General features: G+C 52.0%; 1 protein-coding gene across 2 annotated transcripts; it reads right to left on the bottom strand.

The window, feature by feature from the left end:
• Positions 1-53: 53 nt before the first annotated feature.
• F12 (coagulation factor XII) lies at positions 54-7,511 on the bottom strand. Of its 2 annotated transcripts, none has more exons than XM_087429321.1 (14): positions 7,455-7,511; positions 7,065-7,122; positions 3,886-3,985; positions 3,659-3,729; positions 3,265-3,375; positions 2,996-3,127; positions 2,742-2,846; positions 2,429-2,594; positions 2,127-2,335; positions 1,792-2,074; positions 1,416-1,552; positions 1,171-1,320; positions 468-616; positions 54-380 (listed from the first exon to the last, which is right to left on the bottom strand). In XM_087429321.1, exons 1-14 carry the CDS (start codon positions 7,509-7,511, stop codon positions 213-215), a joined length of 1,896 nt encoding a protein of 631 aa, XP_087285447.1. In that variant the 3' UTR covers positions 54-212. The 2 variants fall into 2 exon arrangements, with proteins under 2 accessions (XP_087285447.1, XP_014641556.1); XM_014786070.2 differs by having other exon boundaries at positions 1,792-2,023.
• Positions 7,512-16,646: the final 9,135 nt, after the last annotated feature.

Here is a 16,646-nt window from a genome sequence, read left to right as displayed (position 1 = left end):
TTTACTGTCCTGGCATTACCCAGCGGCACCTCTGAAGACCTGTGCCTCTCAGGCATCTTTAAAAGCACTTTATTGAGTGCCTACACCATGCCTGGCTCTCTGCTGGCTGCGCTGGGGGAATGGAACATAATCCTTGCCGTCTGTCCGTGATCATGCCCCAGCCACTCTCCCATTCCACGATCGCCCAGGGGATAAAGACAGTCCCTGGGCAGTCAGGAAGCCGTGTGCTCCCGGATCCAGTCCAGATAGTTGGCCACGTCTGTGTACACACCCGGCTTGTAGCGGTCGCCACAACCTGTGCCCCAGCTCACGATGCCTCGCAGGATGAGCTGGCGCTCTGCGGTCTCGTCCTCACACACCAGCGGGCCCCCGGAGTCACCCTGGGTCGGGGACATGCGGCTCAGAGCCCTTGGCCTAGGGTCTGCACCTGACGAGGTGGAGAGGGCCAAGCAGGCCCAAGGCCTCACCTGGCAGGCGTCGGTGCCGCCCTCGAGGAAGCCAGCGCAGAGCATGCCGGAGGCGAAGGCGGCTCCGTGCACGTCAGGGGCGGAGCAGCGCTCTGGAGGAATGAGCGGCACCTGCGCCTCCTGCAGGAAGCTAGAAAATTCCACCGCCCCTGCCAACAGAGAGCGCGCGCCTTCCTCACACCCTCGGGACTCGGCCTGCCCCAGGACCTGGCTGCACCAGCCCTTCCACACTCACTAATCTCTCGCCTCCCTCGTAGCAAGCCCGAGAGGCAAGGAGATGCTGTTGACACCATTTCATAAACAAGGAAACTGAGGCCAGAGAGGAGCCGCGATTTGAATGGACTGGGCAGAAGCAGGACTGCTTTGGAACCTCACTTCCCATTCAGTGTCTCAGAACCTTACCCCCCAACTAGCCCACCAGCTTGATGGAGCGCAGGGCGGCATCCTAGTTATCCCTGCAGCCCAGCGCTCAGAGGGAATCAAGAGAAAGTGTGATTCTCCTTGTACCCCTCAGGAGATTTGGGGACTCCCAACAGCGAATCCCAAGCCCTGGGAGGAGAGGACTGCAGAGATAAGGGCCCTGCACATCCTCACAACCCACCAGGTCAGAGCCACCTGTCCCAGGCGGTACCAAAGCTGCCAGCTTCTCTTGCCTATCCTGGTGGCCAGAGGTCTCCCTCCCACCTCCAGCTGTTCTGCCTACCCTCGAACTGGTGGCCCCAGCCGGCCACCTCGCAGAGCGCGGCTTCGGGTTCGGCAGGGCGGGCAACGCCGCTGGGCAGGCACACGGGTTGAACGAAAGGCGACAGGACGGCGCAGGTGCCGTCCGCCCTCTCCTGCAGGCGCAGCAGAGCTAACCCAGGCGGAGAGGAGCGTGAGACCCGGGTGCTGGGACTCCGAGCCCTGCGCGCTCATGCCCCAGGTCCCGGAGGGGTCGCTCCCACGCACCCAAGTCGTGCTGGAAGGTAGTGGGCGAGAAACCGTCGTGCAGGCGGTAGGCGCGCACGGCCAGCGTCTGGCACTGCTCACAGCTCTGGTTATAGCGGTCCTGACCTAGCACCACCGTCAGCTCCTCGGGCGCCCGCCTGTGGGCAGGGTGTGGGAGAGAAAGTGCGCTCAGAATAGGCCAGAGCCGTCCTGGGGACGCCCCCTGCTCCCGAGCCCCTTCCTGGGTTTCATCTTCCTCCTGAGGAGCTCTGGAGTGGAGGGAGGGGAAGTGTGATGTGCGGGGGAGGTAGGGCATGGGTTCGGTGTCACGCGGAAGCTGGGCACGGAGGAGAGGAGCTAGGGTCTGGGGCGGGGCACTGGGCGGGCAGGAACTTGCAGGTTCTGCAGGCAGTGAGCCGCCGTCAGCACCCAGCAGGGGGCGATGAGGCTGCCGCCGCAGAAACGGTGGCGCGAGTACAACGCGGCCATGTAGGGGTGAGCCCCGGGCAGCGCCACCAGTCCCCCGACGATGCGGCTCAGCGGGGACAGCCGTTTCCGGAGCCGCTGTCCGCAGCCGGTTGGGCCGGTGCTGGGCAGACGACTCGGCTGCTCGGGCGTCGCGTGCGAGGCTGTGAGAGGAACCCAGGCTGAGGACAAGGAGCCCCACGACCTGCTGGAATCTAGCTCGCCCCGCGCCCTCTCTGCTCGGACTTCCCAACCCTTACCAACTACCTGGGGTCGGGATCGTGGGCTGAGGCTTCGGCAATGCCGAGAGCGAGGATGAGGGGAGGTTCTGGTGCCCAGAGGGGACTTGGGTCGGACGCGGGATCTGGGGCGCCGCCGGGGCTAGGGCCTGGCATTGTGCCAGGCGGCAATATTCCCAGCCCAGTCGGTCGACGCTCCACATGAAGCACCACGGACGAGTGTCGTTGTCCGGATTCCTGTATCCACAGAAGGGGCGCTGTTGGAGCGTGAGGATCCCCAAAGGGCCCCAGGGCGGAGGGGGACGCCCTGCCCTGCCCCGCCCAGCGCACCGGCAGAAGGCATGGTCGCCCAGTCCCCAGTTCAGCGCTTGCTCTGCGGTCACGTTCCGGTAGGTGGCCTCCGAGGCCCACGGCCGACACCGTGCGCCCGAGATCGTAGTACCGGCCGAGCCGCGGTAGCCGAGCCCGCGGCCGTGGTAGCAGTTCGCTTCAGTGTCTCGGGAGAGAGGGGCTCTCTGCAGCCAGCTGATGCGATGGCCTCCCGCCGTCCTCTCCTGCGCTTTCCCCTCTCTCGCTCCTCCCCCTCCGCGCGCCCTTCCCACATGGGGGCGGGGCTCCTGCTTCCCGCCAGACCCTGACTCACCCACATCGCAGAAGCGACCAGCGTAGCCCGCGGGACAGAGGCACAGGCGGCGGCCCTCCGCCTCCAGGCAGCGGCCGCCGTTGAGGCACAGGTTGGTGTGGCAGACTGGGAGAAGGAGCACGTTGAGCCGCCCCTGGGCCCAGAGATCCCGCGGAGAGCTCCCCTTTCCGCTGGCACACCACCCGGCTTCTTGCCAGCTTCTCCTCCCGACCTTCGGCCCTCTTCCCAGGCCAGTTCCCTATCGATCCACTCACCCTGGCTGGCCAGCGGCTTGCAGTGGCCATCGGGACCCTTGCACTGGCACTTGGCCACACCTGCCGGCCCAGGCCTATACCATATCTCATTCTCATGGAAGACCTGGAGAAGCTGAGGCTCGAAGCACTTCTCTGAGGACAAAAGGGGGCAGTGGTCTCGGGAGAGGCTGGAACCATGCCAAGTCTCTAGGGATCCAGAGGCCTCTGGGGGGGAGGGGGTTGCTCCTGGTCCCCAGCCCCCCTTCTCCTGGCCCTCAGCGTCTCCTTACCTCTCTGGCAGTGCTTCCCAGTGAAGCGTTCTGGACAGATGCAGTGTGGGCTACTTGGCGTGTTCACGCAGGTCCCTCCGTTCTGGCAGGGGCTGTGCTTGCTGCAGTGGTCTGAGAGATGGACAGTGGGAGGAAGAGTGGGGAGCCTGAGTCAGATCCAGGCCAAGTCCCTACCTGAACCTGCTTGTCCTGTGACCTTGATACCCCAAGTTTCCAAGCCTTAGTTTACCCGCCTGCAAAAGGGAGCTACCCCCTCCCAGAACTTCTCCCTCTGGAGCTAAGGAAGGGGCTGTGTGGGCCCAGAGTCCCAGGTATGTAGGGTCTGATGACACCTAGGAGACTAATAGGGAGAGGAGAGGCCTTCCCCCCCACCCCCCAGAGGTGTGTGCAGCACCTTTCACTTTCTTGGGCTCCAGGCAGTATGCCCATCGCTGGTCCTGCTCAAAGTTGGGGGTGGTAGCACACCTGTAGAAAGAGATGAGGCTCCCTGCTCTGCCCAGGGGGCTGGCTTGCCCTCCCCTATCGCAGCCCCCTCTCTCCAAGCAGGGTTCCTTGGGCAGAAAGATGGGCAGAGGCCATGGCCCCCAGGCCCCTGCTCCAACCCCATCTGGGTCGTCTTACCAGGGCCGTGGGCCTGGCCGGCCCCTGTGGGTGCATTTGTGGTGCAGCTGCCGGTGGTACTGGAAGGGGAAGTGGCAGGGCTCCCCGGTGACTGTGAGAACTGCAGGGAGAACACACTCCTTGACCATTTTCCCTGTGCCCCACTGCCCAGGCACCACCCCTCAGGGGCTGGTTGGAAAAAGGATAGACCCTAGAAAAATCCTTGTCCTGCAAGACAGCATCCTGCTTAAGAGTTGGGCTCTGGAGTGAGATAACTGGAATGGACTCCTGACTCCACCGCCTACTAGCTTGTGGCCTTGGGGAAGTCTGCAGCCCCAAGGCCTGGAGGAGTGTTTGCCACAAAGTAGCACTTAATAAATAGTTGATGAATGTTGGAGTCACTTGACCCCTCTGAGTGTTAGTTTCCTCACCTGTAACACGGCAATAATGGTAGTACAGTCAAAGAGTTGCCGTTCTGCAAGCTGAAAAGAGTTCTAGAGATGGACGGAGGTGATAGCTGCACAACAATACGAATGTACTTAATACCACTGAATTGTACACTTAAAAGTGTTAAGACAGTGAATTTTATGTTATGTGTATTTTACCACAATAAAAAAATTTTTTAGTCATGTATATATACTAGTAAGAAAGGTGTTCATAATTTTCACGAAGAAGAGCAAGTTAAAAACAGCATGTCCAGTATGGTCCTACTTTTGTACAAACATTTACATGTGCATAAGAAAGAAATCTAGAAGGGCATTCTCAAAATTTGTAAGAGTGGTTTTTGGAAGATAATGGATTATGGAGGACTTTTTTCTTCTTTTGCATTTGTAAATTTTACAATAAAAATACTGCTATTATAATTTTTTTTTGATGAGATCAGCCCTGTGCTAACATCTGCCAATCCTCCTCTTTCTTTTTATTTTTTTTATTTTTTTTATTTGCTGGGGAAGACTGGCCTTGGGCTAACATCTGTGCCCATCTTCTTCCACTTTATATGGGACGCTGCCACAGCATGGCTTGCCAAGCAGTGCGTCGGTGCGCGCCCCGAATCCGAACCGGCGAACCCCGGGCCGCCGCAGCGGAGCACGCACACTTAACCGCTTGCGCCGCCGGGCTGGCCCCTATAATTTTTTTTAAATGGTACAACCGAGACTCATTGTTCACAGATTCTGTTTTGTGAATCTGCCTTCTTGCTGAAATTTATTTGTAACCCCCAAACTAATACTCGAGGTGCATTTACGGTTGTTAGTGGACATGCGCAGAGCTTTGAAAAATGTGAGTCACCTGAAGCACACATTCCCAGCTGAGGTCAAACAAGCTGACGCCCTGCCTCTTGTTTCAACTCTCCTACTATCAACAGGTGTCCTTTTCACTGTCTATTTAGTGCCACATTTTTCAAATTTTGTGCTTTTTTTGTGTGTGTGTATGTGAGGAAGATTAGCCCTGAGCTAATGTCCATTGCCAACACTTCTCTTGTTTTTGCTGAGGAAGATTGTCCCTGGGCTAACATCCGTGCCCGTCTTCCTCTACTTATATGGGACACCACCACAGCATGGCTTGATGAGTGGTGCGTAGGTCCACGCCAAGGATCCGAACCTGCAAACCCTGGGCCGCCGAAGTGGAGTGCACAAACTTAACTGCTATACCACTGGGCCGGCCCCCAAATTTTGTGCTTTTGGTAGGTGATTTTGCTGTTGAAAATGGCCCCAAATATAGTGCTAAAGTGCTGTCTTGTGTTCCTAAGTGCAAGAGGGCTGTGATGGGCCTTATGGGGAATATTGGTGTCAGATGAGCTTCATCCAGGCATGAGTTATAGTGCTGCTGGCCGCGAGTTCAATATTAATGAATCAATGACACATAGTAAGTAAGTTGTCTTTAAACAGAATCACACATAAAACAAGGTGATATATTGACAGTTGATAACACTGTGGTGACCAGAGCTCACAGGAACCTAACCCTATATTTCCTTTAGGAGCAGTGGTTCTGTATTTGCTAATTCAGCGTTTGCAGTGACTTTATGGAACATGACTGCCCTGAATAAGAAGAGCTGACTGTATCTACTTCAGAGGAGGGTTGTGGTGCTCAAATGAGATAACGCCTGTAAAACACACAGCACAGAGTCTGGCACGTGGTACGTGCTCCATACACATCAGCTGCCATTTTGTTGTTAAAGATACAGTGGCACTTGCTGAGGGCCAAACCAGGGACAGGACAGTGAGGGAAGAGAGAGGGGTCTGAGATGGACCTTTAAGATGCAGATGGGACGGACAGAGAGCAGGAGGACCCTAAGTAGGTGATTAGACAAGGGCAGGGACCCTGGGTTGGGTCAGGCAAGAGAGAGGAGAGCAATTGGCGGGGTGTGGCGTGATGAGAAGAGGAGGCTGAGGCAGTCAGGGCTGGATGTGCTGGACCTTGGAGCCATGCGAAGGGACTGGGCCTGACCCCGCCAGGCCAGGCTCACCAGGGCAGGGTCCATCTAGTTCAGAACTCTAGGTAAATATTTAGTGCCTGGAAGAGTGAAGGCAATAGGGAGCTATGTCAGGGTTTGAGGAGGAGAGAGATGGCAGACATCCCCATCTAATGCTAATATATTTTAAGTATTTACCGTGCACCGGACTGTGAGCTGAATGCCTCACGTGGACTAACGACTCATTTCTCCTTCTCCACAACCCTCAGAGGTTTACTATTACCAGCTGGGTTTTACACATGGGGAAATTGATGCTTGGAGAGGTCAAGTCCATTGCCTGGAGTCACCTGGCACATAAGTGATGAAGCCTGGTATTCAGAGGCATTTGGGCTCCAGGGCCCTGCTCTTGATCCCTCCTTGTCCATCAAGGGCCCTGGCGTCTGTGTGGCATGACTGATGCCTGTGAGATATATCAAGGAAAGGAAAAGCAGGGGGGAGGCTCGGGAAACTGAGGAAGACTGGCAGGTGCTGGACTGGGCACTCAGATGCAGCCTGAGCCTTGACCTCAAGGAGAGCACAGCTCACTATCACTCTGGGTCCCCAGTGCCCAAGCGCACAGGACCTGGCACATAGTGGGCACCCAGTCTGAATGCCAGCCAGACAACTCTGGGACAAGAGTGCCTGGGATCCCTCCCCTTGCTCCAAGGGCCCAAGAATGAACCCCTGTGCACTCCCCACCATACTCACTCCCGCCCCAGGGGCTCTTAGGAGGTGGGGTCAGGCTACCTACCCACCATGTGCTCCTCTGCTATGTGCTTATGCTGCTTGGGGGCTTTCCAAGGAGGAGTCTACAAGGGGAGAGGAGAGGGCAGGGAATTGGCCAAAATGTCATAGCCTGCACTGATCCCATGCTAGTCCCCAGCTTCCTCTCACAGCCACAAACGTAAGACTTTCTCACAAGACCCCTCCCTTCTCCTCCCATTGTCTCCTCAAGCTCCCCCAGATGCGCAGGCCATGTCCTCATACCCACCAGCTCCAACCTGGGCCTTGTGGGCTGGCCTCACCTTTCTGATCAGGCCTTCCTGCCACCTGGACCCGAAGGTTGCGGGCAGAGGCCACGGCTGTGATAGGGACCCCAGGGCCAGCCCAGTACCATCCTCCCGGTTCCCACAGCCCTCACCGAAAGTGCCAACTCCAGGCTTGCCAGCAGGGACCCCAGGAGCAGCAAAGCCCTCATGGTGTCTGTCTGTCGGGCTAACCGTTTGCCCAGGAGTCCAGATCAATAGAATGGGTCGAAGGTCCCTGAGGCCTGGGAAGCGGAGATTGGTCGAGCTGCCCTCCTGGGCCTGGCGGAATGCAGGCTGTTTGCGGAAAGCCAAGCAGAGCAGTTCCTTGGTAGGGACCAAGACGGGGTAGTTTGGAGTTGGTGGGTGGAGGTAGAATGCTAAGGAGCTGGGTTCCCCCTCTTTCCCACATAATGCGACTGGAAGCAGGAAGAGGGACCTTCTTATGTTCCGAGTCCTATTGGGAATGAGGAGTTTAAGGAGATCCAAGAGACGCTCCCTGCCTCAGGTGTTTTTTTTAGAGTCCATGGGGAAGTGTATTCGTTTTCTATTGGTGTCTAGAATGAACCACAAACTTCACAGCTTAAAACACTACCCATTTATTAGTTCACAAATCTGTAGGTTGAAAGTCCAGCACTGCATGACTGGGTTTTCTGCTCAGGAAATATCAAGGCTGAGTTCTCTGGGGGATCTGGGGAAAAATCCACTTCCAAGATCATTTAGGTCATTGGCAGAATTCGGTTCCTTGCGTTTGTAGGACGTGGGTCCTTGTTTCTTTGCAGGCTGTCAGTCAGCAGCCACTCTCAGCTCCTAAAATCTGCCTGCATTTCTTGCCATGTGGCCCCCTCCATCTTTCAAGCCAGCAACAGAGAATCTCCCCTATGTTGACTCTTTCACACTTTGAGTCTCCTTTGCCAGTAAGAACCCCATCCCATTTAAGGGCTCACCTGATTAGGTCAGGCCCACCAAGGATAATCTCCCTATCTTAAGGTCAACTGATTTGGGACCTTAATTCCATTTGCAGCATTCCTCTACAGAAGCATCCAGATTAGTGTTTGATTGACTAACAGAGAGAAGGTATGCATACAGCAGGGATCTTGGGGGCCATCTTAGAATTCTATGACAGAAAGTGAACCAAGAAAGTAAATAATTCCATGGGAAAAATGCTAAACCAAGGGGGGCTAAAAATGTGCAGTTGGAGCACAAGGGAAGGAGAAGGAATGGGGATGTGTTGTTCTTCCTGTCCATCAACCATTCATCTCACTTCCGTAATGGCAGCTTGATTTTTCCTTTGGGAACCACTCTTTCTTCCCCTCCACAAGTCCCTGGTGCTGCCAGCTCTCCCCTCAGTTCTAGGGCTGGGGGGTGTGGCCTAGGTCTGGCCAATCAGAGTACAGTATCTCTAGACCACAGCGATTGGTTCAGGAATAGGCGTATACACAAGTTTGGCCAGTCAGAGTCAGACTTGGGACTTTGGTGAAAACTTTCTTCCCACCGGGTTGGCCAAGAGTGGAAGCCTGGAGGTGCTGATAGCCATCTTCGTCACTGCTAGGGAGGGCTTGCCTGAGAGTGAAGCCCACACACAGGAAAAGCAGAGCAAACAGGGAAGGAAGGATGGAGGGATGCTGGGGGAGGCAGCCTCCAAGATGGTCCCCATTGATCCTCACCTCCTGGGATTCATGTCCTTGTACAGACTCTTCCCACACTGAGGCAGAGCTGTTCTGAATGTCCAATAAAATATGGCAGAAGTGATGGTGTTTGACTTCCAAGTCCAGGTCATTAGAGGCATTGTAGTTTCTGCCTTGGTCTCTTGGATCGAGAGGGGAAGCCAGCTGCCCTGCAGAGAGGCCCATGTGGGGAGAAAGTGAAGCCCCCTGCCAACAACCAGCACCAATCTGACACCCGTGTGAATGAGCCGCCTTGGAAGTGGACACTGCAGCCCCAACCAACATCTGGCCTGCAACCTCATAGAGACCTCAAGCCGGAACCATCCAGCTAAGCTGCTCCCGAATTTTTTTTAATTAAGGTGTAATTGACATATAACGTTATTTCTCCCAAATTCTTGAACCTCAGAAACTGAGAAATGATAAGTGATTGTTGTTGTTTTAAGCCATAAGTTTTAGGGTGATTTGTTATCCCGCATTTGATAACTAATACAGATGGATTGATCCCTGATGACTTTGTTTGAGAACCTGGATCCTACCCTCAAGAATTCTGAGTTACGTGAACCAATAAAACCAATTTGAGTAGATTTCCGTCACTTTGCAAAGAAGTCCTGACTGATACAAAATAATTTGTGGGAAATGAAGTGAAGACAGAATGTAGCAATCTCTTAATTCTGCTGGAAGAGAGGCAGCCAGTGGAAAACTTCCAGGAACAGAAACACAGCAAGAGGAGGGCAGGAGGAGCAGGGGCTGCTTTTCAAAAATTGTTTTCAAAGGTACCACGTTGATGTGACAGCTGTTGAGACCATGACGAAGGCAGAACTATGAGATGTATAGACGAGCTCGTTAACGTGAAAGCACCTTCATCAGTTCCTCGTTGCACTTGAGTACAGACCACGGCCCGGGGCAGGTCCTCCAATGGATCCTTCCTCCTCCTGAGAGGCCAGCTCTCCCTGTGGATGGAACAGGTCTTCACAATCAGTAGGGTTTGCAGGGAGGAAAGTGCTTCCAGGCAGAGTAAGACAACTTCATAGAAGCCAGGCTGCAGCATGTGGAACGAGGAATGTGATGAGTACAGTGGGCTCTGTGGGGAACCTTAGATGAGGCGTGAAGTCCATTGGGACTGAAGATGGACATTCGTGGTATGTGGATGCTCAACATCTATTCCCCCTTCCTCTTTCTCTAGTCTGCCATTTTCTATTTGGAGTTCACCCCTCTCTCATCATGTGGTGAAAGGGTAATTCCTACTGACCATCTCCCACTATGGAAGCCTAATGGACCAGATCACCCTCTCCCTACCATAGCATAGCCTGAGAGACCTAAACTCGGCCAGTGGGTGCTCTCTCTCAGGACTCTGAATCCTGAACAGGCCACATAAGGGTGGCAAAAAGAGTTGGCATTGGAGGCCTGGCATTACACCACCTGTGCCCTGACCAGATCGTCCCTGCTACATGGCATGAGTCAGGGTGCCTTCCAAAAACCAAGCTTGAGCAGTAACGAAATCCATTGAATTTCACATTATGAAACATTCATTGAATGTTTGAAACATTTCACATGACATCATATTCATCGAATTCATCATTTCACATCACAAGAGATCTAGAGTGGAGGGGCTCCAGGAACAGTGCTTTCAGTGGTTTAACAATGTCATCAAGAACCCAAGTTCTTTCTTCTTTTTCTTTTCTATGGTCCTCAGTGTGCAAACCTTCAGGCTGACTCCCTCATGGTCACAGATGGCTGCCACAACTCCAGGAATGACATGTAAACTCCAGTGCAGAAGAGGGACCTTCTCTTCCAGTAGATCCTTCTTAGAAATGAGGAAACTTTCTTCAAAAAAATCCCAAACAGAGCTTCCCTCATTGGCCAGAACTGGGTTACACGACACCCCTGAACCAATCTCTGGTAAGTGTACGGGATCTCCATAACTGTCTTAGACCAACGAACCCTGGAGCTAGGTCAGAGGCATGTGAGGTAAAGCGTCCACTGGGACAGAATTGGGACTCTGCCAACAAGGAAGAGGAGAGGCATGGATATTAGGTGGACAACTACAGTGTCTGCTGTAATTCCTGCTTTCCAGTCCTCTAGTGGCCCTTAATTCCTGCCTATTTCCAAGCCTATTCCTTCTAGTTGATGCTGTGAATCCCTGAGGGCCTTCCAGTAAAGTAAATTCCCTTTGTTTAAGATGCGAGAGTCATTTTTTTGTTGCTTGCAGCCGAGAACTCTCTCTCTCCCTTATGCCTCAAGTCTAATCAGCCTCTGAGTTCTGCTCATTCCACTGCCTAAATATTTCTCCAATCTCTCAACTTCTCTCCATTTCTACTGCCTCTTGCTTTGATTTGCAGAAAATTCAAGGTATCTACAGTGGTGGGACATAATTTGAGAGCCTATATTGGATGTCTATCATTTCCCCTTTAGCATTCATTCTCCCTTTTTCTAGTAAGGGCCCTCAATGTTCCTTTGGGGAAGGCCCCATCCCCCTCCCTTAAGTGGATAAAATAAAGCTTACCTCATCCCTCAGCTGCTGGTGGAGTGCGCATGTGATCCAGACCTGGCCAATCAGAACACTGCCTCTCTCTGTCCTCAGTGAGTGGTTCAAAATGAACACCTGGCCCAAATCAAACCAATGAGAGGCAGCCCCAGGATTTTTGCTGGAATCAAGATAGAGGCCTTCTCTTTCCATAGAAGTTGCCATATTGGTAGAAAGTGAGCTTGGAGCTTCTGGCAGCCATCTGTAGCATCTCAAAGGCAGAACTGCCAGAGAATAAAGACAACACAGATAAAAGCAGAGTTAGAATATGGGAAAGACAAATGTTGAGTGACACCATTTAAGACCTGGGATCCAAAGACACTTGAAGTCAGAATCACCACCTATACTTTTCAGTTACTTGAACCAGTAAATTCCCTTTTTTGCCTAAACCAATTTTAGTTGCAACTAAAACTCTGAACTGATGCAAGAATTCATACATCGTTACCAGGAAGTTCCTAAAACAAAACAAAACAAAACTTCTCCTGATCAGCTCTGTACGTCTGTAGCTTAAACAGGAAAATAATGAACTTAGAAGCAGGAACTGGAGGGTAAAAACAGAAATGAACTTGAATCAGGAAACCTTCAAATCCCATCTTGGCCACTGACGCCCAGCATGACCATGGGTCAGGGGCTCAGTCTCTGTGAACCTTAATTGCCACATCTCTTTTGGGAGGATGGGCACTCACGCTGTCTGGCAGACTTGCTGAGATGTTTGAATGGGAATGCATGTGTAAGGGCAGAGCCTGGCATATGGTTGGGCTCAATCTATAGAAGTTTACAAAGAAACTTTCCTATGTGGACCCACTCCTCCTCCTCAGCACTTTCTACACACCTGCCATCTTCCTGTACATCTGCGTCTCTTCCATCAACTGCTTTGGACCAGAGCACAAGGGCACCATCTCCTTGCCCTGGCTTCTGTCTTTCTACAGACAGAAGCCTTTCTTTCTGGGGTGTAGGTCTGTGGGATTAGAAGTGGGAAACCATTAAGTTCCTGTTCACAAGTGATACACACAGACAAACACAAACCCCACTCCTCTCTAGCAGAGACTTGGGGCCTAGATTTCAAGAGGTGGCAGAACTGCCTGTTCAAAGACAAGTTTAGGGGATCAGAAGGTGCCCAGCCCCCCATCCTTTATTCCTTCTCAGTTGGTGGCACCATTTTTTCCCCATTCAGGCTGTCACTATGGATCCTTTGTACAAATGGAAGCCACTCCTTCCTCTGGACCAGTGCTGTCTGACAGAACTTTCTGTGATGATGGAAATACTCTCTGTCTGTGTTGTCCAATATGGTAGCCGCTAATCACACATGGCTATTGAGCACTTAAAGTGTGTGGCTAGTATGACTGAGAAACTGAACTTTCATTTCACTTCATTTTAATTAATTTAAATATATATAGCCATGTGTGGCTAGTGGTTACTGTATTGGACAGTGTGGCTCCAGGTGGATGCAGAAAGGTCAGTGTGACAAGAAGGAGAAGGGTGTGGCATAATGTTGGAGGGCTACACAGTCCCAGATCAAGTTGGGCCTTGGTAGGCCATGGGCAGGAGTTCGGGTTTTATTTTTAAGTATAATGAGAAGTGTATTAGTTATTTATTGCTGCTAATAAGAGACAACAAATTGCCCCCAACTTTAGCCACCTAAACAACAAACATTTATTGTGTTACAGTTTCTGGAGGTCAGGAACCTGGGCACTGTTTAACTGGGTACCTCTGGATCAGAGTCTCTCATGAGGCTGCAGCCACCTCGACTGAGGGAGGATCCCCTTCCAAGTTCACTCACAAGGTGGTGGCTGGAGACCAGATACCTGGCACGTGGGCCTCTCCATAGGGCAGCTCACAACATGGCAGCTGGCTTCCCTGAGTAAGCCAGCGAGGAGGTGAGAGTGGGCACCTAAAACGGAAGCCACAATCTTTTGGTAACCTAATCTTGAGAGTGACATTCCATCACTTTTGCTGCGTTCGTTTCATTAGAAGTGACTCAGGTTCAGCCCACGCTCAAGGGGAGGGAATCACATCAGGGTGTAAATACCAGGAGGAGGGCTCATGGGGGCCACCCTAGAGCCTCTCCACCCCAGGAAGCTGCTGGAGGGTTCTGAGCAGGAGAGTGATGGGATCAGGCTGATTATTTTTATTTTTTAATTTTATTATTATTATTATTATTATTTGCTGGGGAAGATTGGCCCTGAGCGAACATCTGTGCCCATCTTCCTCTATTTTGTTTGTGGGACGCCGTCACAGCATGGCTTGATGAGTGGTGTGTAGGTCTGCGCCTGGGATCCAAACCTGCAAACCCTGGGCCAGAGAAGTGGAGCACGTGAACTTAACTATGCCACTGGGCTGGCCCATGATTATTTTTAAAATAAGCAATATCTTCACAGGATGCAAGATTAAAAGTCCAAAAGGGTATATGATGAAAAGCCTCCCCTCCCACGCCTGTCCCCGGCCTTTTAACTCCCCCTTCCCAGAAGCAACCGGTGTTCTGTGCCTCCTGTGGCCTTCCAGAGGCGGGCCATGCATGTAGAAGCAAATTCGTCTATAGTAGTTAGTGTTGTTCACCAAATATTTCCAATTCTATTCTCCTTCCAGGCATATAGTAGTTATTCCAGGAATCTATCTCTGCGTAACAAACCACTCCTAATTTAGGGGCATAAAACAACAACTTTTTTTTTTTTTTTTTGGTGAGGAAGCTTCGCCCAGAGCTAACACCTGTTGCTGATCTTTCTCTTTTTTCTTGCCTGAGGAAGATTAGGTCTGAGCTAACATTTGTGCCAATCTTCCTCTATTTTGTATGTGGGTCGCTGCCACAGCATTGCTGACAAGTGGTGTAGGTCCACACCTGGGATCCAAACCCGCAAACCTGGGCTGCCAAAGTGGAGCACACCGATCTTAACCACTACACCATGGGGCCAGGCCAAACAGCAACCATCTTATTATGCTCATGGGTTTTGCAGGTCAGGAATTCAGGCAGGACACAGCACACAGGACACAGGACACTGTGGTCTCTGTACCACAGTGCCAGGGGTCGCAGCTGGGGATACTTGAATGGCTGGGGCTGATTCCAATGGCTAGGAGCTGGAATCACCTGGAGGCTTCCTCACTCAAATGTCTGGTGCTCGGGTGGGACAACTGGAAGGCTGAGCTCAGCAGGGACTGTTGAGCAGAGCAGAGCACCTACACGTGGCTTTTCCATTCAGTGTGGGCTTCACACAGCACGGCCGCTGATTCTGAGGGAACATCCCAGGAGAAGCTTCTGGAGAATAGGTATTACGAGAAAACAAGGCTGCATGACTTTCCTGACCTAGCCTCAGACCTCACGTGCATCACTTCCACCAGATTCTACTGATGCTGAGAGTCAGTAAGGCCAGACCAGAGTCAAGGACAGGGAAATGAGAGCCCATTTGTTGATGTGGGGGTGTCAAGGTCACACTGAAGAAGTGCCCGTGGGATGAGAGCTTATTGTGATACTCATCTTTGGAAAATACCATCTACCACAGCAGTGCTGTACCTCCCCACCCCTTTTGAGTTAGTCGTGACCATGTGGTTTGCCTTGACCAATGAAATGTGAGCAGAAGTGACTTGTGTCACTTTCGGGTGCAAGCTTTAAAGGCCATTGTGATTCACCACATTTCTTTTTACTGTCTGCCATTGTAGAAGCACAAATTGAGATGGAGCCCCCTCATCTTGAGTCCCTGATTGACCGCCCTGTGTGGAGCCTCCCCACGGCCCAACAACGTGTGTTGGACTTGCCGTGTACCTGAGAAATACACTTTGGTTGTTTTAAGTCACTGAAATGTGGGGATTGTGTGTTACTAGAGCATAACCTAGCCTATCCTGACCCTTTTACACAAATGGTAGCGAACCTGACACACTGTTCTGCACTTTGCTTTTTCATTTAACAATACATCTTGAGGATTGTTTATATCAGTACATAAAGAGCACTCCCACACGTTTTTAAAACAGCTACATAGTATTCCTGCATAGAAAGGGACTAAATTTTACTTAACTAGTCCCTATAAAGACAATTAGTACGTTTCATCTTTTCGGACAATGCTGCAATGAAGAAACTTGAACATTCATTTCTTATTTTGCTTGAGTGCAATTATATCTGTAGCATAAGTTTCTAGAAATGCATATCTCAGAGAGTTGGTGGCAGGTTTCCCTTTTAAAAAGGATCACTTGGCTGTACGGCGAGAATGGGTTGAAGAGTCAGCATCTGACAGCTGTGCATGACACCTTTCCCTCCTCACCTCATATCAATTGCCATGTCCTGTTCACCCCAGCTCCATGAGACCTCTCAATCTGGCCACTTGTCTACATCCCCTGGCCACTGCCCCAGCACAGGGCACTGTCATTCCTCTCTCGAATGGCTCCTCTTGAAAGGTCTTCCACCTGTCTTACTCAGGATACTTGGCTGCAAACAACGAAGCCACTCTGGGTGACTTAGGCAGACAAGGAACTGATTGGACAGCTCCTGGGTGCTTGCTGAATCCCCCTACCCAGGAAGAGCCTGGCTTGACCACATCCACCTCCCCTTTCACTGCCTCCATAATGAATCCTAAATGGTCCGTCTGATGTCTTATGTTAATCACTTGCTTTGGATTCATAGAGCTGATTGGAAGCATTGGAAACATGCTCCAGCTACCAGGGACCTTGGAGAGGAAATTCTGCCTCCCCTCTGACTTCCCTAGTGGAAGGCAGGGGCTGTCTCTGCATTTCATAGGTTTCCTCCCAAAAGAAAGGGGTGTTCAGATGCTGAACACCAAAACAACAGGCGTCTACAGGTCAGCCTAAGCCCTTCTCTCCTGACCTTTGACCCCATCCCTAGCACATCTTCCACAGTGTGGCTCAGAGCCCTCTGTGTAAGCAAATCTGATCACACTACTCCCTGACTTAAAAAACCCTTGACAGCTCCCCACTATCCTCAAAATGAAGTCCAAACTCCTTACCCGGCTTCCAAAGACCTTCCTGATCCAGGCCGCTCCTAAGGCCTCAGCCTCATTTTTGCCTCCTGTGCCCACCCCAATGTGTACCTGAAACTGGTCCAAGGCTCTACCCCCGGTGCAGGAGCCCTTACCACCTTCCTCTACGGAGCTTTGAGCATGTGCTGGCCCTCTGTC

This window comes from Ceratotherium simum, chromosome 4, assembly GCF_057802395.1.
Source record: "Ceratotherium simum simum isolate JZ-2026a chromosome 4, ASM5780239v1, whole genome shotgun sequence".
In the NCBI taxonomy this organism is placed as follows: Eukaryota; Metazoa; Chordata; class Mammalia; order Perissodactyla; family Rhinocerotidae; genus Ceratotherium; species Ceratotherium simum.
The sequence above is the reverse complement of the archived record's forward strand: the minus strand, read 5'-3'. Positions and strand labels throughout refer to the sequence as shown.

Excerpts from the sequence above, each read along its gene's own strand:
- F12 (XM_087429321.1), bottom strand. The coding sequence starts at position 7,511 with ATGAGGGCTTTGCTGCTCCTGGGGTCCCTGCTGGCAAGCCTGGAGTTG. Across the intron at positions 3,376-3,658 it reads GGAGCCCAAGAAAGTGAAAG|ACCACTGCAGCAAGCACAGC; the intron begins GTGCTGCACACA and ends TCCATCTCTCAG. Across the intron at positions 3,128-3,264 it reads TGGGAAGCACTGCCAGAGAG|AGAAGTGCTTCGAGCCTCAG; the intron begins GTAAGGAGACGC and ends TTTTGTCCTCAG.